The sequence below is a fragment of the Varanus komodoensis genome, unplaced genomic scaffold, assembly GCF_004798865.1.
Source record: "Varanus komodoensis strain SLA01 unplaced genomic scaffold, ASM479886v1 scaffold27, whole genome shotgun sequence".
Classification (NCBI taxonomy): Eukaryota; Metazoa; Chordata; class Lepidosauria; order Squamata; family Varanidae; genus Varanus; species Varanus komodoensis.
This window is the reverse complement of record NW_025335701.1, coordinates 4906287-4931286: the sequence shown is the minus strand read 5'-3', so window position 1 is coordinate 4931286 and position 25000 is coordinate 4906287. Positions and strand designations below refer to the sequence as shown.

General features: G+C 42.6%; 1 protein-coding gene across 3 annotated transcripts in view; it reads right to left on the bottom strand.

Annotated features, from left to right (window-relative positions):
• The window catches only part of WWOX (WW domain containing oxidoreductase), a 713985-nt gene that overhangs the window by 416879 nt on the left and 272106 nt on the right, over window positions 1-25000 (bottom strand). The window contains exon 9 of one of the 3 annotated variants that reach the window (XM_044434021.1): window positions 1-8115. This exon is cut by the window's left edge and continues 9179 nt beyond it. The exons of the other annotated variants lie outside the window; for them this stretch is intronic. Within the exon in view, the coding sequence (XP_044289956.1) occupies window positions 8029-8115 (87 nt within the window). The 3' untranslated portion in view covers window positions 1-8028. The remainder of the gene's footprint in view (window positions 8116-25000) is intronic. 3 annotated transcript variants of the gene reach the window in all.

Genomic DNA, 25000 nt, shown 5'->3' with positions numbered 1-25000 from the left:
CACTCACCATCACCACCAACCTGGCGCCGTACGGAAAGGCAAACTTTTTTCCAAGGCATTTGCTGCCTCTGGTATATCCCCTTCACTAAATATTAGTGCAATCAAACCTTTGCAAACAGTTAGGTCACAGAATAATGCCATTCATGCACTTTACAAAATGACACAATATTCTACTTAAAAGCTATGGGGAATCCAGTATAACCTGAAACAGACAAGAAACAGAAAGTAAGAAGCCAGCTAATTTAAGAGTCAACATGGTGCAGTGGCTAGGACTGCGGAGAGTCTGGTCCAAATTGCCAATCTCATGTGGGAACCTCAGTGGGAGGCACTGTGGGCCAGTCAGGAATATAAGAGGTGGAGAGAACCTATGTACCCTCTTCTGAGCCTCCGTGGGAGAAGGGACGGATTAAAAAGTACTGTGAACGTAGTAAGCAAATAACCCCTTTTTCTGCCAGCACTGCTATTTATTCAGGATCTTTTCACTAACTGGCATTTTAACATTGAGAGATCTTGGATGTATTTCTTGGGTCAATCTTCTCCAACAACGTGCGTGGTAGGACTAATAAAAGTAAGATTATTTGGAACTTCTTTCAAACCAGCGTTCCTCTAGTTTTTGTTCACTGCCTCTAAAACTACATGCTGGGTTACTGTGTTTTCCCTGAATAAGGCAACTCTGCTGTTAGTCACACCAGACGATCCAAAACGCTGCATGGTGTCCCTCTTGATTGCGGCAACCTTGGTGCCTCCAAAACTTTTGTGGCAGCTGCCAGGTGTTAAACCCTGTGCAAGCTTTTAGGACAGGCATGTAAACCATCAGCAACCTAAGCACAAATTTATATATGCCTCTCTCTCTATGTTTGTGTGTGTGTGTGCAAATAAAAAGAATTATTAGGATTTACTTAGATTTTCAGAAAGAAAGCCAGCCAATTACTTTTTCATCCAAGTCACTTAAACTAGAATAAATATTTAATTTGCACCCAACAGCAGGTCAGTCAGTAGTTCTTCAGTTACAATTAGGTTGCTATCTTTTCCTGCCCAGCCCTTCTCCCTCCTAACTAGGTCTCTCCCTCCTTTTCCTGTGGAGAGGTTGCCTGTGCACTATACAATTAAGTGCAAAATAAAATCTTCCAGTTGGCATCAATCAACACAGGAGTCCTGAGAATAGATCCATGGCTGGAGCCCTACTATTTCGATTAATTTCATTTCTATACCACCCCACAGCCAAAACTTTCTGGGCAACAATCCATAAAAACAGACAATAAAAATGCAATACAAGCATCATAAAATCAGAAAAAATAGACATTTAAATCTAAAAAGATACAATAGCAAAGAATGACTCTGCAAAACACCTGGAATGGCTAATCTCTCTCAAGACTTTTGATGACCAAGTAAGTCTTTAAAGGCCTCAGAGAAGAGAGCCCTCTTAACCTGATGCCAAGAAAGTGGCACATTGGGCCCCAGCCAGGCTGCAGTGGAGATGTTGTTCTACAGATGGGGGGCCACCACAGAGAAAGCCCACTGCCTAATTGCCACTGTATGATCATAGGATCAGTTGGAAGGGGCCTAAAAGGCCGCTGGATCCAATCCCCTGCTCAGTGCAGAACCCAGGTCTCCATCCAGATTCTAACCAGGATTGACCCTACGCAGCTTCCAAGATTAGGCAGGGTCATGCACTACAGGATGTATGAAAGCTATAAAAACCTCAGAGGTTAGGTGTAGTGTCCAAGTAGATGGTGGTTGGGAGAGGCTTTCCAGCAGGTATTGTAGTCCTAAGCCATGTAAGACTTCATAGGTTGAATCCAGTATCTTGAATTAGGACTGCAAGCATATCGGCAGCCAATGCAAGCTGGCCAGATCTGGTCTTACGCATTCAGACATGCAGACCCAGTCCTAGTCATGCCCCTTTCACATTGGTACTGCAGGCTGTAGAACTGCAGGACAGAAATAGCTTTTCCATGGCATGGCTGTGTGAAGGATGAAGGGCTGCTTCCAGCAGTGCACTTACTATGGAGTACAAGTGTAATGTAAGCTACAGACACGATGCTAAGCTGGGCTGCAAGTCTGCTCGCTGCAACTTAGTGAAGCTGGGATCCAGTTCTTATCATTGGCTACTTGCTACAGTTCATAGGCATACTTAATGGCAAATCATGAGCTGCTTTTAAAACCAGTGGGTGTTTGGGAAATGCCGCTTGCCACATGGGAGAGGCTGGCCAGAAGAGCTGCCTGTGGCTCACTAGCATCCTCCATCCTTGTGCAAGAGGGGTCACTGCCCATGGCGCCATTTCCCTCCCAAGGCCCTGGGAATGCACCCTCTGCAGACAGATCGCCTGGAGTCCTAACTATTGCCGTTAATACAGGCCCCTTGTTAAATATGTCCAAATTTACGTGATTTGTGGGCCCAACTGTCATAGAAAAACTGACCCACCACCATGATGCATTAGGGTACAAGACTGAGCAGTTACTGAGCATTTTTTAAAGCTACGGAGCTTTGCTCCATTAAAAGTATACTGTCCATTTTACACTGGCCTTTCAGTATTCTAATAAGAAAATGTGTACTGTTTCTAAGGCAGAAACTGGTCGTTTCTTTCAGCGAAATATGATGTTTGAAAATCAGTTCCTCCTATTATAGATTTCTCCCTCAGCTTGTAGAAAATCCATGATTCCCTAAACATTGGTCTTTGAAAGCACATTGACTAAAATCTTCATGCCTAATTCATGAAGTGTAGTCTGGAGATTAGTGGAGCTGGACATAGACCAGGAATACTTTATCATATTCTAATAAGCAGAGGCTGAAAATTGCATTTCTAAAGCTACAGTATTAAAGGGCACCCAGCAAAACATGACCTAAACATAACTCAGTAGTCCTACACTCCTCTGGAAAAGCTTTGATATTATAAAGTGTACTGACAGAAAGAATAAACACAACCCAAAAGAATTTCTGCATTTAAAAAGAGGAAGAAAAACCCTGGCAAATACACACCACGTATACATCAAAGCCCGTATTGTATGTTATTAAACTCATATAATGTGATCTCCACAGAACAGTGCTTGGACTTGTATTGATTATTTGAACACAAGTGGGGAACATCATCTCAATAACATAAAATTAGGCATCTGAAGCAAATGTGACAGTAAAAGAGGCCAGTAAAATATGTTGACAAGGCTAACACAACTGCTACCATAAAAGAGCTAAGTGACACAATGTTCTGTACTAGAGAAGGGCAGTGTGAATAATTTTTAGTTGTTTATTTATTTGCTCTTAGAACTTAGGTTACTTTTTCACAAACATTTCTTTCTTCAGCCATTCCTTCTTTCTTCCCAGTATCTTTTCTACTCCTGGGGAAACATTAGCTCCCATCACATTCCATTCCGTCTACAAAACTTTTCAAGATGGCTCCATTGCAATTCAACCTTTTCATCTTGCCCATATTTTATCACCACTTGTTTTGCATTCCTGCTTGCAGCTATCCAAATCCCTTCGCAATTATGGGAGTGAAGTGTATGTGAAGTAGTTAAGAACGGAAGCTGCTAGCCAGGAACACCCATTTGGTGTCCTTAAGCAAGTCACTAGCCTAGTTCACAAAACATAGTAATGCACTGTTGAATCATATGCTGATGTTGAATTGTGGGTTGCTTCGTGATCCCAACCCCTCTAACATAGTTTGTTAACCATACGCAAACCAGAATTACAATCCTACAGCAAACCATGGGTTGTGAATCATTAGTACCCAAATGCTTTTCTCCTGCCTTTTGCCACATGGGGACAAGGCTACTTGCAGGGTTGGTGTGAGGGTGGTAGAAATGCGTGCTTGTTCGTAGCACGCAAAATGTGCTACGAACAAGCACAACTATTATATGGCAGGTGAACCTACTTATTGTCTGTATGTTCTGTACTTCAGAAGATGCTATGGCTCAGTTCACACATGCGCACACATTTCTTGATACTATACAAAGATAACTAGCTGGCTGACCACACTGAAACAGCACGTGTAGTGCTATCAGCAGACTATTGCAGTATATCCATGATGGCTTGTAATTCACACAGGCAAGTTATCACTAGATGTTGCAGCCCTCAGCTGATGAGATGTAGGTATGAAGCATCTCCATGCCTCTAAAGTGGACTGCTTTGGAGTGCTTGGGTCTAGTCTTTAAGCACTACATAGGAATCTGCCTTATACCAAATCAAACCACTGGTTCATCTAGCTCAGGAGAAGGCCACTTGTGGGCCTTCAGATATTCTGGCTTAAAACTGTATCGTTCCTTAGCACTGGTTATAGAGGACTAACGGGGGTTGTAAGCTGAAAGATCTGGAGGGCTACAAGTTTCCCACCCTGATCTAGTTCAGTATTATCAGCATGGACCACCAGTGGTCCTCCAGATTGGAAGCTTTCCCAGACCTGTCTGTGATGTTGGAGATGGAACCTGGGACCGATTCCATGCAAAGCACCCATTTTACCACTAAGCTACAGCCCTTTGTTTTCATAAATGAGCCCTTCTTCCAGGGACATAAGTTAACATATAAAAGCATATTTTAGGGTTCTGTTTGTGAACTATCAGTAAAAGATCAATACAGATGTATATCCAGTAAGGGCAAATCAACAGAAACAGATCCCTTGCTATCCTACCATAGCCTAACCAGCCACGCATCATGAAATTATTTAAAGACTGCCACTGTGTGAAACAGGATGCTAGATTGCAACTTGGGTCTTAGGCATGAGACCTTTGGTCCTAAGTAACAGAGCCACTCTTATATGGCTATTTGTTGTTGGAGCGGGATCCTAAAGTGTACCTATCTTATCTATCAGCTTATTTCTAGATCCACTTTGCCATGCTCTTTGGAAACTGGAGTTGCCCTTTCTCAATCCCTTGCAGAATCTTTTTCGCTTTGCTTTGGTTTCATTTTGTTTCATTTCCAACAATCACAAAAGTGCACTTGCTCATGGCAGATATGCAGAGAAGCAGGTATGCAGACAACCCGGTGAAACTCGGAGGCAATGGATTACCTGTTCAACCTGTGAAGGACTGCAGGAGAGGAGTTCAGTACGCCTGGTACCAAGCCCATTTTTCATCTTTGGCCTTGCATCAGGCTTAGCATAGAAGCAGGTGCCTTGGAGCCTGAGGCTTTGCAGTGCTGCTTCCCCTGTGCACTTCAACAGCAGGAAGACGGGGAACATGGGCAGGCACCACTAAGACCAAGCCAGGTGTCCGGAAGCCGAGGAGGACTGTCTTGCAAGATCTCGGATGGAATGAAGGCCATCAGTCAGGGTGAGTGACAGTCTCAGGCACACAAACAAGGCAGAAAGGATGCTCAATACAATTACAATTAAGTGCATGCAGTGTCAGTGTGCCTGTGAGCTCACAACCACGGGAATCAATAACAGTCAGGGCATTTCCTTCACTTTTCTGGCATTTTATTTTTTCTCTAGTCTTTTGGAGCTCATGTCATAACCTTTATCAAAAAGGAAGGCCCAAGTTGCAACAGTCTGCAGCAGGGACCAACAGGAACTCTGCTTACAGATGCCGATTGCCTGCTTTTGATTGTATTTGTAGAAGGGATGAAGCCAACTGGTCTGCAAACAGGAAATATCTGTTTGATTCCCACATGTCTTTTACTCTACTGACCTTGGGAAAGTGTCTGGATGATATCCATTTATTTATTTACAGCATTTCTAGCCCATCCTTAACAGTGTCTCAGGATGGCTTGCAACAAATGCCATGCCTTTAAGACCCCGAAAGAAGATGCTTCCTTGGTTGGAGGGGAAAAAAAAATATCAATAGAAGACTTGTGGAGGGAAAAAGAATCTTGAGTAAGTATCACCCAAATTAGTTGTTGTTTTGAAACTACATTTTTATCTTGTCTACATTCAACAAACTCAGGATGATGTACACAATTCTCTCATCTTTTATTTCGATCCTCGCAATAACTAGCTGGGGCTGACAGCTTCTCTTCATAAGGCATGCCTTGTGATTCTTCACCAAAGGTAGGCTGAAGGTGCTTCACATGGCATCAACACTCTGCAGGGCATCTCCTGTGCTTTGCAACCATTTCCATGCCATTTCTAGATTGAGGGAAGGGTGGCATGACCTGGAAATTCAGCTAGGATAATTTTTTGCAATTTCACTATATCACAGCACCTCATTCACATGAGTTAGAACAACCCCCTGACCTACAGTCAATCCTTATTTCTTTCTTTTGGTTATGTGCTCTGTTCATTGTACTCCACCACTCAAGTTGCTGTGTTGCACAAGCAAGATGGCAATAGTGCAAATCCCAGTGAAATCCCAGTCTGTTTGACATGGGGAGAAAAACATGATTCCTCTTTCTGGCATCTTTGTAGTATAGGAAGACTTGGAGATTAGAAAAGTACAGATGCTGATTAGTTGAAGGATCTTCTTTCCAGATAACTACAAACCTGGCATCCTCATCCATCAAAGGCTGCTGGGCAAGGCACACCTCAGGGTGACTACACAAGGGAATGAAAGCTTAACAGCCAGGCAGTGGGTAAGGTGAAGTGCAGCAATCGAATGTGAATGGAAGAGGGTGCGAAGGGCGTGAGGGGGGCAGTAGAAGTAGCAGAGAGGAGGAGGAGGAATTGGCATGGTGGCGGTGGATCAGATCGAAGGGCATTCTAATCCAGGCAGCTGCTTCCTACAGCAGGCAGACTAACGTTTCAAAACAGCCCACGGACAAGGTGCCCCATTACTGTCTCCTTGCTGTACCTGGTTTTCAGCAGTATATTGCACTGGAAACTGCTGCTGCCATGGGTAACAGCAACTGATAGACCCGTCCTCTGTGCATTTGTCTGCTCTTCTTTTAAAAGCTGGTTATCACCATCAAAGTTCATACAAAGCTGTATGTATTTCGACAGAAGCTATTCTTGTCTGTCCTGAATAAACTCCAAATCAATTTCAGCAGGTGACCCTAAGTTCTAGAGGATGCTGAGTGTGATCGCTGCCTCCAACACCCTTTTTCCAGATCATTCCTATTTGCAAAAGTAACGCACAACAGCGTGAGGTGGGCTGGGAAAGGAAGGCAAACCAGATGGGGCTGTAACAAAAGCAGCGCAGGCTGCTTGGAGTATGGAAGGCTGATACACAGGACCACTCCAAATATGAATGGAATCTCAAAGCAGAGGTTAAAACTGAGTGGCAAAGAGCCCGGCAGTCCATCATGCTACTCTATCTAACACGAGCCACACTGATAACTCTCCTGTGTCCTAAGCCAATATACAGCCTATTCCACTTCAGATTTAAATTGCAAGTTTCACTGCAATTTAATAGAGTATTAAAGTATATATCCAGGTATGAATGGAGCCTCCAATCAGTTCTGAAGTAAATGTAACATTCACTGATGGATTTGGTGAAAGTTGCTCCTCCCTGATTTACAGGATCACCAATAGATCACAAATCTCCTAATTCTGCAATGATTATACTTCAGCAGCTGTTGAACCAATTGCAGGAGCTACCACTGTGCCTGGAACTTACCCTGCTTTGTATCAATGCATCAATATCTCTGCATGTTCACTATAAATTATCTGGGAGTTTTGATGTTCAACAATGTCAAAAGAACGTTTGTGTGGAGAAGGCACCCAAATGCTTTGGTATCTGAAGATGAGATGCCAGCTAGCTTTACTTCAGATAATATGTTTCACGCGAGGATTCAATTACAGCTATCCCAGGCTCTGCAGAAGGCATATTTAAAGTCTGCTTTGCCCTTGACTTTTGATTCTGCATGTCAAAAGCATTTAACTCAAACTCCCTTGGATTACCAATACTGCATTAAGTTCATTGACTTCTGTACCAGATTATTCAGTAGCAGAGGCACTAACTTCACACATAGATATATTGATGCTGTATCACAACACCAGGGATGTATTTAAAAGTCCCAATGTTCCTCATTCCCACAGAAGTACTGAGAAAGGCTAAACCATTCACGGAAGAAGTGGCAAGAAAAGAGAGCTTGAAGAAAATGAAACCCCCCAGTTGATCACTTGAGTTTTGTGAAAGCAAAGAGCTGTCCATAGTAATCTACAGCTCCCCTTGGTGGGTCAGACGCTGAACTGCATTCAAATGGTCAGAAATTAAGAGAGCCTTCGTTATTAGACGTTCTGGTAGCTGGAATGCAAGAAAAAACATTCTGTGTCATATGGTGACCTGGACTCTGACATCACAGCTTAGCAAATCGTAAATAGTTCATTCATACTTTTTATAAAGAAAAGGAACAGCACTCCTCCACCATGAAATGAAATGAGTTTTGAAGAGATATTTGTCTCCCAGACATTGAAACAAAAAGTTGGAGGATATACCTCTAGAACTTAGGGACTTTTTGGTTTGCCTACTATTCATTCCATATGAACAGAGGTACAAATAAGCCAGTAAAGCATATATTGCAGAGCCATCAGATATGTCCCTGGTTCAAACCAGGGCTCAGCAAACAGCTGCTATCTCTCAGTCCCAGTATGCATCATTCGATCATTATGCAGCATGTGGATCTTCTCAACAGATACACTGATAAATCACTGGCCTACTTTACAGGGCTGTTGTAAGGGTTACCACCTGAAAGTGCTTTGGCACAATGGCACTCTTGAAACTTAGTGGCCAAACCCAAAGCTGACATGCTCTTTCCTACCCAATACGTGGTCTGAGTGTATCCTTCACTTCTGAGTAGAAAATTTATTTCAAGCTATGGTTGGCAGCTCTGCTCCTTCTGAAGACCCAACCAGCTCACTAATGCACTATTTAAATGCAGAGTATTATGCACAAAAGCCTGTGTGTTTAATGACGGGCTGCATCGGAATTGGCCATGAAGCTCACCGGGTGACTTTGTGCCAGTCACTGACTCTCAGGCTAACTCACTTTACAGGGTTGTGGTCGTTGCTGTGAGTATAGTGTGGAGGAAAAGGATTATGTAGGGGTTATTTGAAAAAAAGTAAAATTAAATGATTACAAATAATAAAAGCAGTCCTGAGTTAGATCCAAGTTATAGGTCTGGTTTTGTTTCCCTCTTATTTCACATTGATGTTCTCTTTTCTTTTCTTTTCTTTTTGGCCACATTTTGACTTCCTGAGACCACTTTGCATAGCCTGCTCTAATCAATAGCATAGACACATAATGTACTCCTGTAGATTTTATGCTTTTCTAGAACATAAACACTAAAAGTTTTTGTGATGAACCTGTGCAGAGTCCAACCATTAACAAAGCAACATCAGTTGGCCTTGGAACCACAAGGACTCTGTGGAAAATTATGCCTGGTCTGTAAATGAAATATTTAAAACAATTTTTGATGCTGAAAGGTATACCTGACACATTTGTCGATTTTCATGGGAGTCTGGGCTGATTAGATTTTGAGGGTCAGTCAGTGTAAGGTCATTTAAAGCCCACATATTTTAAATTTCAAATCAACTATGACAAACCTGATAAACTATAAAATAAAATAAAAATACATAAAATCAACTTATGCTATAGTTTGAAAGCAAAACCTCTGTATTAATTTTTATCGTCAGCAGATAACATGTGGCTGTTACGAGAGATAATTTTTCTGACAAATAACCTTGATAAGCAAGAGGCAAGGTGCATAGACATCTTACCAATATTACAAATTTCTTTATACCAGGTTCCAAAAAATTCCGTATTCACACACTCTCTCTTCTACTGAATACATTCTAAAAGGTTAATACTAAACAAATAAAATAGAAAACATCAATTATTAGTATTACCTTGCAAGACAGAAGCAAACAAGATCAAAGCTACCAATCAAATAAAGAGTTAACATATAAAAATATATAATAGCATGAAGATGTTTTAGAACTTCAATTAAAGTATTGCAAGTTGCTGACTTTTTTGACTCGGGAATCCCGATTTAACATCCTTTCTTCATATTTAGTCCCATGAAAAAGTGCAGCCATGTGCATTCTGAATTCAGCCAGTTTTCTGAGCTGCACAAAGTCCTGGCTAAAAGCCAAATGAATCCGGCAGGCCATGTGAATAACCTTTCTTATTGGATGACCTGAAATATCACCTAAATAAACTAATAAAAGCCTGCATTGGACTGTGGGCACCTCCGTAGTACCACAGGTGGGAGCAGGTGGTGATGAAGGTCACGCTTTCCCTGATGCCTCAAACGCACCACAGCACCCCTTTGTAGTTTATGTTCCTCCCACCCTGACTGGGAGAAGCTCTGCCAACACGAGCAGCAAGCACTGCAAAGGGGGTGCTTGTCTCAGTGGGAAGCTTCATCCCGATGGAAGGACTTGTGCAGCAGGAAAGCTTCAGGCTCTCCTGCGCTTCCTATGATGTCACCAGAAAAGCTGGTGCGGCCTGGCATGGCTGCACAGGTAGGATTGCCAAGGAAAAGACGGTGTGCCGGTCTTCAGTCTCCCCACCCCGTTCACGGGATTCTGTGTGAAAAGAAACCAGATAGAAGAACTGGAGCCAAAACTATAAAGACAATGCCTTTTTTACCTCCTGGTAAACTTCCATCATGAAGCAGGGACAATTCCACGAAAGAAACCCACCTGGACCCCACTCCCCACTAACTCTCAGGTTCCTTTCAGTCGAAAATTGGAAGGTTTCAGGAATCTGGCCTATATTCTCTTAATCACCTTTCCATGGATCCATTGTGAATGAGTCCAGGCCCATGCTATATGTCTGCCCCGACTCCAGCAATAAGTCGGTAAACGCCAGTGCGATGCATGCTCTGTCCCACCGCGGCCGCACATCCTCTCATGCATTGAAATTAAAGAACCGCCCAGAGATGGAGCTGTCCAGCATGCGAGGAGGATGGCACGCGCGGTCTTAACATACTTCAAGATTACTTTCCAATATGTTGCATATTGAAGCTTCTTTTTAAAAATTCATTGAGCAGTACCTTTCTAGGAAACTGTAAAAAGAAAACTGTCAGACAACATTCTCAGACCAATATTACATTGTGCTTCAATACAGGATTTCCATATATTCTGGATTTTTTAAGTCTCATAAATAAATAATAACCCATTGCAGGCACTAGGAAAAAAACCCCCAGAAAATAATTCTGTGTTAGCATTTTAATCTTTCTGTTTAATATTAGTGCATGGTATAAACAGAAAAGTAAAAAAGCAAAAAGGGAAAGGGGAGATGCCGCTTTATGAAGATTGATTTTTAACATGTTTTAACCTCCCAGAAACATTGTCACTAGGATTCATAATTTGACAATGGGGAAATATTACATATTGGTCACTGAAGCATATTGATATTCTATGGCTTTGATCGTATTAGTTCATGGAGAAATACAGAACAAAATAGCATTCAAATATTTAAGGGCTGAAAACCCAAAACCAAAGCACCAAGGACATTGTCAAAGTGCTCCTTAAGAATCACTGGATTCAAACAATAAATCCTGCTACTTCCTTTCCATCTGTTTTTTGAAGGTTTTTACTTTTCATTATTTTATTTTATCTTGCGAGTCACCTTATGGAAAAGTAGTCTAACCATAATGTTGGAGTGCAATTCCCTGCATGTTTTCTGGCAAGGGAATTCCGGGAGTTATGCGGCTTATTTCAGTTTAAACATGCACAGGACCTAACAAATAAACCCCTTAATAATCAAACTTCTGCTAACAAAGTAAACAGATGCTGTACATGAGCAGCACTATTCACATAAACCAAACAAGTGTGGTTGTGTTGCCGTCTTTTTAGCACAAACTGTTGATCTTTTGTCTTTGCTTCTCTTTCCCCCCGACTTTTAAAAATAGTTTAGTGATTATCAGACCTTTTGGAGTTTTGTTTTAACTGTGAGCTATGTTATAGTCATGATATTCTTTGCTGTTAGTTTCATTCTGCATTGGATTTTATGGTTTTATGCTTACTTGATTTTTTAAAAAGTTGATTGTTCATTTTTATTGTAGACTCTTATTATTAGCTACCTTGAGTTCCATGGGAGAAAACAGGTGAAATATAAATGCAATAATGAATTCAATTGGTGGCATATCCATATTGCAAATAAATGCAGATGTTCCCCTTGAATTGTTTCTGTGATTAGACTTGCTGCTGTTATCAGATGCACACCTTAAGTGCATTATTAGATGCAGCAGATGAAGTCATTTGCAGAATCAATCCCTCCCACCCACCCCACTTCTGAGTACCCAAATTAAAGCGATATCAGAGAGGGCAGTTGTCAATATCTTACTTTAAACTTTTCTAAAAACTAACAAAATATTACACAATCCCTATGCAAGCTTACCCAATCCCTGTACAAGTTTATTCAGGAGCAAGCTCACACAGCATTTCCTCCCAGTGAGTGTGCACAGAGCTGGGCCTAAATGCCATCACGGGCCATTTGAGCATGAGCACAGTGGATGGATATCTTATCCCCTGAAAACAGAGCATCACAGTCTTGCCAGCATGCAGAGAATTCAGTAACCCTGCAAAGCTGACTGATTTACTTGACAAGGATTCAGATCAAACAGATCAGAAAGACCAGCAGATACTCAAAGCAGAACCAGCTTCTGATTAGTCAAACCTGCATTTTATTGAGTTCATCACTGTAGTTACTCAATGGGTTTATGACAATTGCCTAAAATGAAATACACATTCCAAGGATTATACTAGGAATGAAAGGACGCTTATGAAGTTGGTCAGCTGAACACTGCTTTTCACATTAAAAGGCGCTAGGGAATTACTCCTCCTCCCCCCATGGGAAAAGAGACCTTGTATATGTGACTGTCACTCAGTGGTCCCATAAAGTGGAGAGCTTTCCAGGGAATTGCAGCTTGCTGCTCTACCATTGATTCCACCATCACATTTGAGAAGACACTGAGGGTTGCAGAACTGCAACTTGAGAAACAGACTTCCTTCAAGTCAAAATTATGTTATTATAAGTCATAAATATGGAAGTGGGCATATGGAATAATTAGCTTGATCACCAAAGCCTTCCTCTAATAAAATTATTCAGATAAGTAATATCTTGATAGTGACTTTGCTAACAACCTAGTGTTTCAGCCAAATGTTCAGAGCACAAAGATTTGTGTTTGTTTTAGTTTTCTACAGTAAGAAAAAACTGTAGCTTTTAAGAAGCATATGGGGCGATTTTTAAATAGGAAAGCACATTAATGAAATATTATAGATATTGCAGAAAGCACTAATTTTCCTGCTCAATGGAAGTTTAATCAAAACTGTAATAGCTAGTCTATAGATATAATTAATCCAGGGCAGTTTGGAGAACAAATCCTTTTAATGTGTCAATTCTCAAAATCTGGCCAAAAAAGAAAAGGTTTTATTCAAATTGCTTAATTTTATAGTCATTCTACTCACAAAAGAAATTGGCAGCATATAATCAGAAGACAGTCTAATTCTCTTTAATCCAATATACAAGAATCTCCATTATTCAGATCTGTGTGGCTTAAGTGTATAAAGACACAATACCATGCAAGTTCAGACAGAAAAATCCCGGCAACTCTCAGCATGTCCCAGCCCTGTGTCTAAATATACACAGAAATACACCTTGTGTTACCTAAAACACACTCTCTCTTTCCAGGTATCTGTAGCACATACAGTGAACAATCATGGGGCTGCAGCACTGCAGAAGCAGTTCCCACCCCATGCCCTATAAAGCCTTAAAAGATATCAGCACACCCAGCTATATGTGCAGAGAGTCCCTCTGCATTCCTTGCAACTCAGGCAAGTGAGAGAAATCCCCGGCACCCATAAGAACCCCCTGTGGCTCGCTGGCATGAGCTGGTTCCCCTCCTTTAGCACATTCAAAGCCACAGACCTTTCTTGCAAAATGTTCTTTAATCAAAGCGTTTTCCAGAAAGACAATCACTCAGAATGACTCTCTGAGCACGCACAGAGCAGTTTGTTGAGCCCAGTCTGTAGTTACTTCTATGGACTCTCCCTATGACAATATTTGGGTCCTATCCTTCCAGGAGGAAACCCTTGGAAATGAGTATGTCCCCTTCCTGCATGCCGATCCTCTAATATGGAGGCCCTTCTCTGCCAACTCCGTGTCATGAGGGCAAGAGCCGTGCCTGCTTCGTCTGCCTCTGAGATGCTCCCCTGTTCAGAGTCTCTTCCCGTTAGGTGTACATCCGGGTTATTCTCAGAGGCTGCCTGAGCACCTGGGAGCCTGGCCTTGAGATAAGCCCCTCCACTTCCTTCATCTCAGTGTCTGGAATTGGCCCATTCCAAGGCCTCCCCTGTTCCTCCTCCCAGACAGCAGGCCTTAGGAAAGCATGCCCTTCTTATTCCCATGCCACTAAAAATCGTCGGACTGGCAAACACTGTAGACAGGGAGTTTTCCGTTTTGGCCCCGTGTCTTTGGAATTCTCTACTACTCCCAGCTTCCTCAGACTTCAAAGTGAACAAAAAAACAAAATGAGATCTTATTTGTTTCCAAACTGTGCTCTATGAAAAGTGCTGTGATCTGGGTTTGAAACTGTTACAAAATCCTTTTGCTTTTATTTCTATTTTTAAAAAGCAAATAAGAAGCAAGTGAAGCAGGTAAGAAGTGTCCAGTGTTCCACAAGCAGCAGGGGGCCACCCTGAGAGTGAAGTCAAAAGCAATGCTGAAAGGGGGGAGAGGAGGGGGAGTGTCAGGGTAGATTCAGCTCTTCACATGGGCAGAGGCTTCTCCCACATCTCGAGGAGGAAGCTACCTTGTTTTTACTGTTCTGTAACATAAAACAACTGCGCTTCTAAAGACTCATCCTAGTCTGCTGGGGAGAAAAAGAGGAGGGAGAGACTTGCTCATGGACATGCATAATAAGAAAGGCAGTAATGTTCCCCTAACAAAAGCATGTTCGATAAGTTCTGTCCGGGTCCCTGGTAACATACAGATGGCCCTGCTTTTATATAATCCCATGATTAAAGGAGGCTGGATATCGTATGGAAGGTCTTACGTAAACATGCACTGATGCACTCCTTTGTTGACCTTTGCCCAGTTAGCACCATGCGCCCAGAGTGCAACCTTCTTAAGCTGGCAAAGCAAAAGAGAATTCTGACAAGTATCCACAGTTGGACTAACCGAGGGGTAGTGCCCCCCCACCCCCCATTTGGCACTAGTTAGGCCCCTTCTTGAGTACTACATCCAGTTCTGGGCACCACACTTCAAGGTGGATGCTTATGTAAGCTGCAGGGCGTTCAGAGGTGGGTGACAAGAACTATTAGTGGTCTGGAAACAGACCTGCGAGGAGTGATCAAAATTGCTGGGGCTGCTTGGCCTGAGGAAGAGAAGCATGAGGACAGAGATGATCGCTCTCTTTGAGTATCTGAAAGGCTGTCACGCAGGGGAGGGCTGGGCAACAGGAAAACGCTTCCGGACTGTTGGGGCAGTGGAGCAAGGGGACCATGGCTTGGGGAGGGGGAGGGCTCTCTCACTCCAGATGCATTCAAGAGGCAGCTGGACAGCCCTCTGTCAGGGGTGCTTCAGCTTGGAGCCCTGCACCGAGAAGCGGCTGAGATTCGATGGATCGCTGCCAACTCTGATTCTCAATACACCTCACGAAATTCTGCTCATACAGATATTTTTCTGAAGATGTTCTCATGATGAAATTTTTATCAGAAAGATCTCCTTAATCATCCGTTCATACTGCCAGCTTTGTTTTTTATTTTTGCACTGATTTGCTGTAGTGTTCCCCTCCCCCGCCACATGATGTAAGCTACCTTTAGTTTGTCATGGAAACAAACAAATGCCGGATACAGATCAAAATAATTTTGCTCATTGCAAATCAAGATAATGGAAATTTAGAAGTTATGTATAGACTGAGTTATATATAAAATAATGTCAGTAATGATCATCATCATCATCATCATCATCATCATCATCACTCAGAGTGCTTTATGAAGCCCATGCTATGGCAAGGGCACGCTCCCCTGCACACAGAATTTACATTGCAAATAAACTAAACAGGAGTTCTGGCAGATTCCACTGCAAAGACTGCGAAGAAAAGAAAAGGGAAGCGTATCAAAGATAATGGCACAAGATAGTGATTTGACTGTTGTGAATAGATTTCTAAAGGTGATAAGCCATGCAGGCTGTAAATAAGATTTGGTAGGAAAAGTGCCGTACACAGGAACATCTTTCCAGAAACTGCACCAGCCTCATTCATCTGTTTACCTACTTAGCCAAGAAGTAGGAAGCCCTCCGATGCAAATGATGGCAATACCAGTGGTTTCTCGGTTTATACCAGAATACCCGCCCTGGGACACAGTCTATGGCATGTAGATGACGCCCACCTATTCCCTCTCGCCTTGAAAGAAGTTCATGCACATGCTACGGGGATTCACCGATTTCAACTCTCAGATCCCTTCCTGCTCCCAGCAGCTTTGCCGATTCCAGTGAGAGTTCTTATAGAGCAAGTTGTGACTGCATACACGTGAGCATATTCTGTGTATAACAAATTGCTATTCTACGTGTGCGTTTGGACGTCTCAAATATGGGGTAACGAGGAAGCTATTAAACGCAGGCACTGGAGGCAATGGAACGGCAATCAAATAAGGTTATCAAATCACACTCTGTTTGGGAGCTGCTCTTAAGAACCCAAGCAATTTCCCAGGCTTTTATTATGTGATTTTTGTGTTCTTCACAAGTGCAGTTTGATGATGGCTTCAAGTGGTTTATTGTACAACCATCTGGCCATGAGCATTAATAGGCATTCCAGAAACCTACAAACAGTTTAGAACTGTTCAGTCCCCAAAGTACTTTTTTTTTACTCCAAACACTGCAGTATTGCCTCATTTTCATATTCAAACCTTTCAGTAAATGCTACTGTACACTGGGTAACAACATTATTTTCCTTTATACCCCATGATTTGTAAACATCACGGAGATCTGCAGAAAAAATACAGGGGGCAACAGGAGCTCTATTTCATTAAAGGCAAGGCGAGCTGATGGCAGCCTTCACACCTTGAAAGGGGTCCTTCTGTTTTACTGCTTGCTATGAACAAATGTGGGTAAAGCTTCAGGCTCGCATAAAAGACAGTTAAGAGTATTCTCATTCTGGAATTGCTTGAGTGACCATGGGACAAACTGGCCGCATGGAAGCCTTGCTGATGGCACCTTTTCTGGGAAGGCTATTTCCTCTCCGGACCAGACGGCAGGAAAAACAGTGGGACAGCCCCTCGGCCATCTCCAGTTTAGAATTGGTTTTAGTAAATCAGATTGATCTGGAAAGCATCTGCTGGCTTCTATCTGAACTGCTCTGCCTTGAATAATGCCCAGGCCTTTGGATTTTTTTTTAATTACTATTACTTTGCCAGATGTGAAAGTTCAGTATGAATGCATGCAGCAGATCTCAAAAACTTCCACTCTTCTAGATCAATAGGGCTATATAGAAATCATGAAATATGTCTGAATAATGAATATATAATGAATATATATTCATTGTGCCTTTAGATTTCAGTATATGCATGGGAGCTTTATTATGTAAAATAAATAATTCATTGTGGATTATTTATCCAGCTTTAGGTGCAGGTTAAGGATTCTAATGCCCAAAACTAGGCATAATAATGACAGTTATTCCTACATTACATGAAACATGGCTCAGCCATGCCGAAGTGATTTATAAAAATCATGTTTCAGAATGTAAAATTATGATTTATTTCCCAAGATCACACAAATGCTTACAGAAATAGTATGGTCAGTGACTGGATTTTCATATGAAAAATAGAACGTTAATACTATGTGTGAAAAAAGATCGTCTACAATCATCTGCTGGGAACTCTTCTACCTTGCAGAAAATCATGCTTGCATTTTAAAAGTTTTTAAAAGTTTCACCCTTTAGTGAATAATTTCCACCGTGGCAGCTGCTCAGACATCCTGCGTGTCCCAGGGGATCCTTGTGCATTCTGCATGCATTTCTTGGGTGCTGCATGTATTCAGCTCATGGCTTACAGCATCGAACCTTCCTGCCAATGCATGTACATATAGCTTGATGCTAGAGAACACACCATCCTTTGGGATAGTACAAAGATTGTCATTAGGTGGCAACCTATTCACCAAGCAAATGTGTCCAGTATTATTCTGGAGCCACTGATTGGTGCTGGAGGAACCCCAGCTGGCCGAAGACTGAAATAAAACGGCCTCCAGGATTTGCACCATCCTGTTTCAAACTTTTCTTTTTCATATTGCTCAGTCATAGCAAGTGCTCTGCAGATCCCAGCTTCAAGCCCTGGCACTGGCCAGTGGGACTGGAAGAGACTCCGGCCTGAAACCTGAAGACCTCTCGTCAGTTAGAGGGGACAACACTGAGCTCGATGGACCAAGATTCTGGTTCCAGGGTTTACATCCATTCTGATGCCGAGTACCCCCTAGTCTGATGTTGTACCATTCCACTTTTTACAGATGAAAATATGAGCATATTTCAACCATTTTGAAAACAAGCATGACTGACATACATGGACATACCCTACTGAAGATGCCAGTCTAACTGTAGTCTGCTTCACTCAGCCTGATGATACTGTTAAGAGAAAAACATGGTTGTCCTACAACGAATTGCTGGCAGGTCAAAAGATATTTCAGCGTCTGCTGCGTTTGAAATCAACCGTGCAGTGCAGGCACTAGGCACATCCACCAGAGATAAGACGTGTCTATCCCACTCAGATAGATGCTGGGGAAGAGCAACACAGTTGGCCAGTGTTTTAGAAGCAGTCTTCACAAGGCAAAACCAGAGACAAACAGGAAGGCTGCTGATACGCCAAGATGGGGATCAGCCAACAGGGACAGCTGGGAATGTGCCTGACATCTCAGAGACCACTGCCAGGTCGGAGTAGAATAGGCACGGGCCGGGTTTGCACGCCCATGAGTGCCACGGGTGTGCCATGCAGTCCACCTTATTACCCTCATGGCATCCCATGTCATCCACACCCAGCGAGGTGCACAGTGGTGGTGAGCGTAATCACCCCCCCCCCCACAGCCCATGGCTTGCTGAAGGGTTCTGGGCTAGTGTTGATACAATCCACCGCACAGTGATAAGATCCAGACCAGAGAGGGAGCTGCACATTGTGAGAGTAATTAGGCAAATTGAACAACCTGTGGGGGTCAAGCAAAAGAAGCCACTGTAGCTTCTCCCCTGCCCCCCCCCGCCCCAGTTATTATTAGGCTAGAGAGATGGATATTCTAAACTGGCATAAGGCAGTTCTCTATGTATGTGATATCACTTATAGAAGGAATTCAAGGAAGTGCATTTCGATTCTGTTTCAGAAGTTACTTTGAAATCAGTCATGGCATTTGGTATCACTGGAGCTTCATAATTCAATTTTTAAAAATAGCACACTCTTAGATGTAAAGACAGAAAATATGGCAAACCAGCAGAATTCCCCCTACATATCTTCTTCCATGAAACATGCGAAAAGAGAGAGATGGGATTAATATTATCCCCCACCCTTACATTTGAGGTCAGAAAGATGAATGTGCTGGAGCATTTTCTGTCCAGTTTTGCTATAATTTCCTCACACTAGGAGCCAGATTCTGTTCTCTAGAATGCACACACAACTCCCCTAGGATTCTTGCCAAGTTGCAAGCCAGCATCTGAGGGCAGAGTGTGGCCCTAAGTCATTAATTAGAATGCTCTGCTAAAAGACTACAGAGAATGAGGGATTCAAAAGACAATATGGATCAAGCCACCGACTCTCACTCTAAAAATGACTCATGCAAAACAATGAGGTTGAATCCTCCAAACCCAAGGTCCCACTAACATTTTTTTTAAACAAGGGAGAATATTGCTTTCCATTTGTTCTGCTTTTCTGATTAAAAATCATTTAGTTTTCAACCCATTGTATTATCAAGGGCTTCAGCCTATCTTTCCAGTAGCTTACTCATAATATTAGTTTTTTACACTAACTTCGCATTACATTCTAAGAAGCAGGGAGCTAATTGAGAAGAACATGTCTATTAAATAACTTTTAAATAATATTAAATATCTTTTCATCACAAAGTTTAGCTGTATTATCACCTGCCTCTCAAACAAGGAGGGGCATTGGGCATTGCTAAAGCACATGGGAGAGGGAAGCATTACTGGGTGTGTTACACTTCCAACAATCAGCTTATTTAGATAAGCTCTTTTTAAAAAGACATTGTTGAGTTCAAAATACCCCAAACATTTTTTTTCTGAATTAGATGCAAGTGAAGAATCATTAATCCATCTGAAACAGATGCCAAGATGAGGCAATCCATTTGTATTCCACTCTCACTTAAGAACCAATATATAATATTTATTCAATATTAATAGATTATTCATGCAGCTGGATAATAGATCAATATGTCTGCTCATCGTTACTCAATACTTCCAAGAATGGCGAGGCATCTGAAGTTTTAAAAGCATAAGGCTGAACCCAGATTCAAGCAAATGTTTCAGTTGCATGTATTGCCATTCAGCGATAACTGACAAATCTAATTTAGCAAGCAAAACAAAAAGTAAAAGAAAAATATTGTTGCAACGCAGCAACTGATCCAAAATGAACATCCAAGCCTGCTAAAATCCATCCAAGGCTGCCAAACAAATGTTTTCTTATTATTCATAAATCTGGGTTTTCCCATTCAGTTCATTTTTGATGCAAAAGCAGATCAAGTGGTAACCAACATGGCAGAGAGCTACCCTCTCCTACTGACATCATTGTGGGAGTTATATAACCCGCATTGCCCGCAAGGATGATCAGGCACTTTGGGAGTCGGGTGCCACTGCCACTGGTGCTTCCTTAGGTAAATCCCAGGGGACAGGATGCAAGCATTGAGGCTTACCCTCTCCCACCTCTACTACACAGTGGCACCTGGAAACACGGGAGCTCAAATGATGGATGACATCTGTCACCATATCCATCCAGGCTCATTGGAGGAGTTGATCATGCTAGGGAAAGTTGAAGGCCGAAGAAGCAGAGGAGACCAAACATGAGATGCACTGACTTCACAGAGGAAGCCGCAGGCTTGGGATCACAGGAGCTGAGCAGGGCTATCAAGGGCGTCTGAAGTACACCAGCCCTCGTGTGGCCATATTTGCTTGCAGAGGAAATTCTGGCTTGATTTGATCTTGGTACAAATCACTTGTTTGTCTTTTGTAAAACTGTTCTCCAGCACCATGTTTCAAATGCATCAAATTTCTTCCGGTCCGCTTTATCCACTGATCAGAAATACAATAGCGTGGATGATCTTGGGCTTGCTCTCTAGTAAAACAACCTTATGCTTGATGACCTGTCCTAGTTCTTTCATTGCTGTCCTTCGAAGTCGCAGTCCTGTAATTCCTTGCCAGCAATCTCCATTTGAATTGATGACCAAGCCAAGGTATGTAGAATCTTTCAGTTTCAATTTCTTCACCACTGGCCTCCTGCAGTCATGATTTTTGTTATCTTGATGTTCAGCTGCAGCCATCCTTTGTACTTCCTTCTTTTATTCCATTCAGAGTCATTGCTTCCTTGCTGCTTTCTGCCAATAATATGGTATCATCTGAATATATTATTGATTAATTATTGGTGTGCTTTCTGCCAATTTTCACTCACTGCACTGCATTCGTTCAAAAGGTCACCCTAAGTCAGAGATGACTTGATGGCATTTAACAACAATATATATTCCAATCATTTGCACACTTAACCACAGTAAAAGCATTTTAAAAGGAGTCTGAACAGTTCCTGGAAGGTGGGGGGCAGTTCATGGCTGCCCAAAACAGGATAGTGAAATTTGGCCCAGGAGGCTGCTTCTGTGAATTCCTACATAAATAAACAAACAAATACCATTTTGAAAATAAAATTACAAGCCACAGTGACAGCAGAACACCTGTGTGGAACTGGAGAAACCTTGGTGTCTCCTGGGATACTTGTTGGAGGATGAAAGGGGAAGCGAAGGAAGTAGAACATCAAGCTGGACTAAGTGGCTTGTTTCACCATGTGTCTCGTCGTGTTGTAGAAACCTGCCATTGGCTAGATTCATACAACACAATGAGACATGGTGGCTTGCTGTATTGTTTGGACCCAGGCAGAGTAGCCTCCGGCAACATGTCAAGCCGCCCCGGCTTAGAACCCACCATAGTTTACTGTGTTATGTGAACTTGGTCCTTCTAACAGGTTGCTGAGGTAGTTCAGGTGTCTGCTCCTTCTGCGTCATCATGGCTAATTGGAAATTTAAACCCAGGCTTCCCCAGTGTAAGTACTACAGGCTAGGCACTCTATCAAACAGCTTGCTTCTTTTGAAATTATCAAAAGCAAGAGTATGTTGGCCTGTCCATTTTTTTCCTGGGTACAAATATATACAAAGCCATAATAGCCTTTTGAGGTCAAAGAACTGGGCTGGCTTGGAATACACAGAAGGCATTCTAGTGAATAAAGCAGATTCACCAAGAAGCAGAGTCTCAGCTCCATCCTAGAGCTTTCTTGATCAGAATGCAACTGTGAGATTGGTGGGGAAAGCAATTTCTGCTAACAGTGTCACAAAGCAGAGCTCTGCTGTTTTTCTCAGTTTAATTCCTGTATTTCGGCCAAGCACAGAATGCTTAGGAGTCTGAACTGAAATCACTTGTTATAACCTGGGGAAGCTTCAAAGGCATAAGTCAGTGTGATCATCCCACATTTGGGTACAGCATACACTTGGCCACTCAGTTCATTGGAGAAATCGACTGCTTAGAGGAAGAAAAGAATTCAAAGAACAGTATAGCACACAACACGCATTACTTTCCTGCTGATCCCAAGTCTCAAATCAGATTGAAGGCCTTCTGCAAAGATGTAGCAAATACACAAGGACTTCACTGTATTGGGGGATTACATGAATGGAGCTGTCTGGAGCTGGGGGTTGGACTAAATCGTCCAGGAGGCTCCTTCTGACTCACTTTTTTCGATGCTTCTATGTTTACTGTACCTTTCTCTTTCAGAGCTATAATAGTATTGCAGAACTTAAATCCATGAATCTTTCTGCTCTCCTTCTGTACACAAAGATGATGTAAAACTTGAGTATTTACTGACTACTGAACACTCTGAGGCTGCAGCGCTCAAAATATTTTCCTCCGAAGAGACCCCATTGCCACCAGTACATTTGTAATGGAACCTTTATTTATCTTCCTTGAACACTGAATGGTTGTCATATAAACATATATTCTTGACATTTCCTTGCTTTAAGCTTTGTTAGAGTTGCCAGCATTTAATTCTCTAGCATTCTTAGTACTATGCCAACTATTTTGCACAGGGTTTTCCATTACATTAGCTATAGTGCTTTTTATTGCTTCTAATCTGATCTGAACAAAAAGAGCAATCTCCCAGGCATGGCTGCTGAGCTCTTCATTCATATCAATGGCCTCAGTTAAAATAAATGGAGATTGCAGAGCAGAACTGTTTAGGGTATTAAACCCTCTGTCTGTCGTGTGCAGAAGTGCCACCACAGGCAAGAAGAATTCAGAGATAAATGATGTATCTCTGAGGTAGAATCAGACTGTTCCATCTTAGGAATTCCCTAATCACCCAAGGTGCCCTGACCCTAAAAGGAACTTTACACCTTTCTGGTTGCAATGATAAAATTTCTCTTTTTCGTTTTGGCTGTGGCTTGATGGTGAATGGTATGTTACCAGCAAACGGATGACCTGCTCCTCCTCCTCCTCCTCTTCTCCTTCTTCCCCGAACATAAAAAAGCATGCTGTTTATTTCTGAACTTCACCAGATTTGTTGCACTATAGGCTGGCATTTGCTGTTAAAGCAGAAAATTACAAGGAGGGCTTAATTGACCCTCTTGTGTCTTTGAAAATCCTGTCTGTTGTCTCTAATTGACCCTCTAGATACCTTTATGGAACGATGAAGGAATCCTCCGTAAATAATGGACGGTGATGATTAATAGCCATGGTTAGGTTGGACCTCTAGTTCGTGGCACCGTGTTGCTGTTACTTCTAAGACAAAAACAAAACAAAACAAGCCCCAAGTAGCCCAGTTCCCTGTCCTTCATATGCAAGAGTGCAATTCCAAAGAGAAAAGTGCCTATAGTGACTCATTGCAGGAGGTAGCTGAAACTGTACACTGCGAATACGATAATGACTAATGCATACTTAAAAGGGTTTTCAACAGTCAGTGTTTCCTCTCATGCACCTCTGAGAGGGAGAAAACCATCAAAGGTGGGGGCCACTTTGGAAAAAAATATAAAAGGCTAATTAGCTCACAACTAAAAAGGAACACCGGATGATCAGATGCACTTTTTTCTTTGGAGTTCAGTTCCCATCAGCCCCAGACAGCAGACCAATGGTTAGGTGGTGTAGTCCAAAACATAGAAAGGCACTAACGGAAGGAAATCCTTTCACATTCTGCGCACAGCAGGGTCAGGAGAAGGCTGACTCTTTAACACACACACACACACTTCCCAACATTTATCATGCTAACCTATACACTGCTTGCTATTATTGGGGACGATGGAAAATTGACCTAATCATAGTCTCGCCTTTTACCTTTTGGTGAGCTAAGACTCAACTTTCCTTGCTAACCCCACTGCAGGAGCTCAGCTAACCTAATTTCAATCTTCATCCCTTTTCCAAACCTTGGAAGGGGCTCGGCTCGGCTCACCTTCCTGGCAAGGTTGGCCAGCATGTGCCAGAAAATGACGTGCAGTGCCAGGGTGAATGCTGCAGGTGCAGTCATTCAGAGTGGGAGTGGCCGCAGGCTCAGCCAGTCGGGCTGCACCATTCCATTCACGCAGTCAGGGAGGGCACGCAAGCAGTGATGGAATGGTGGGACCCTTCCTAGCTGTGCAACAAGAAAGGCGGAGTCTGGCTGACCTTACTCCACTCCAAGGGAAACTTTGGTGGAAGGCTGAGAGCTGAAGAACTGACGCCTTTGAATTGTGGCGCTGGAGAAAAGTCCCGAGAGTCCCTTAGACTGCAAGGCGATCAAACCGGTCAGTCCTAGAGGAGATCAACCCTGACTGCTCTTTAGAAGGCCAGATCCTGAAGATGAAACTCAAATACTTTGGCCACCTAGTGAGAAGGAAGGACTCCCTGGAGAAGATCCTAATGCTGGGAACAATTGACAGCAAAAGAAGAAGGGAATGGCAGAGGATGAGGTGGCTGGATGGAGTC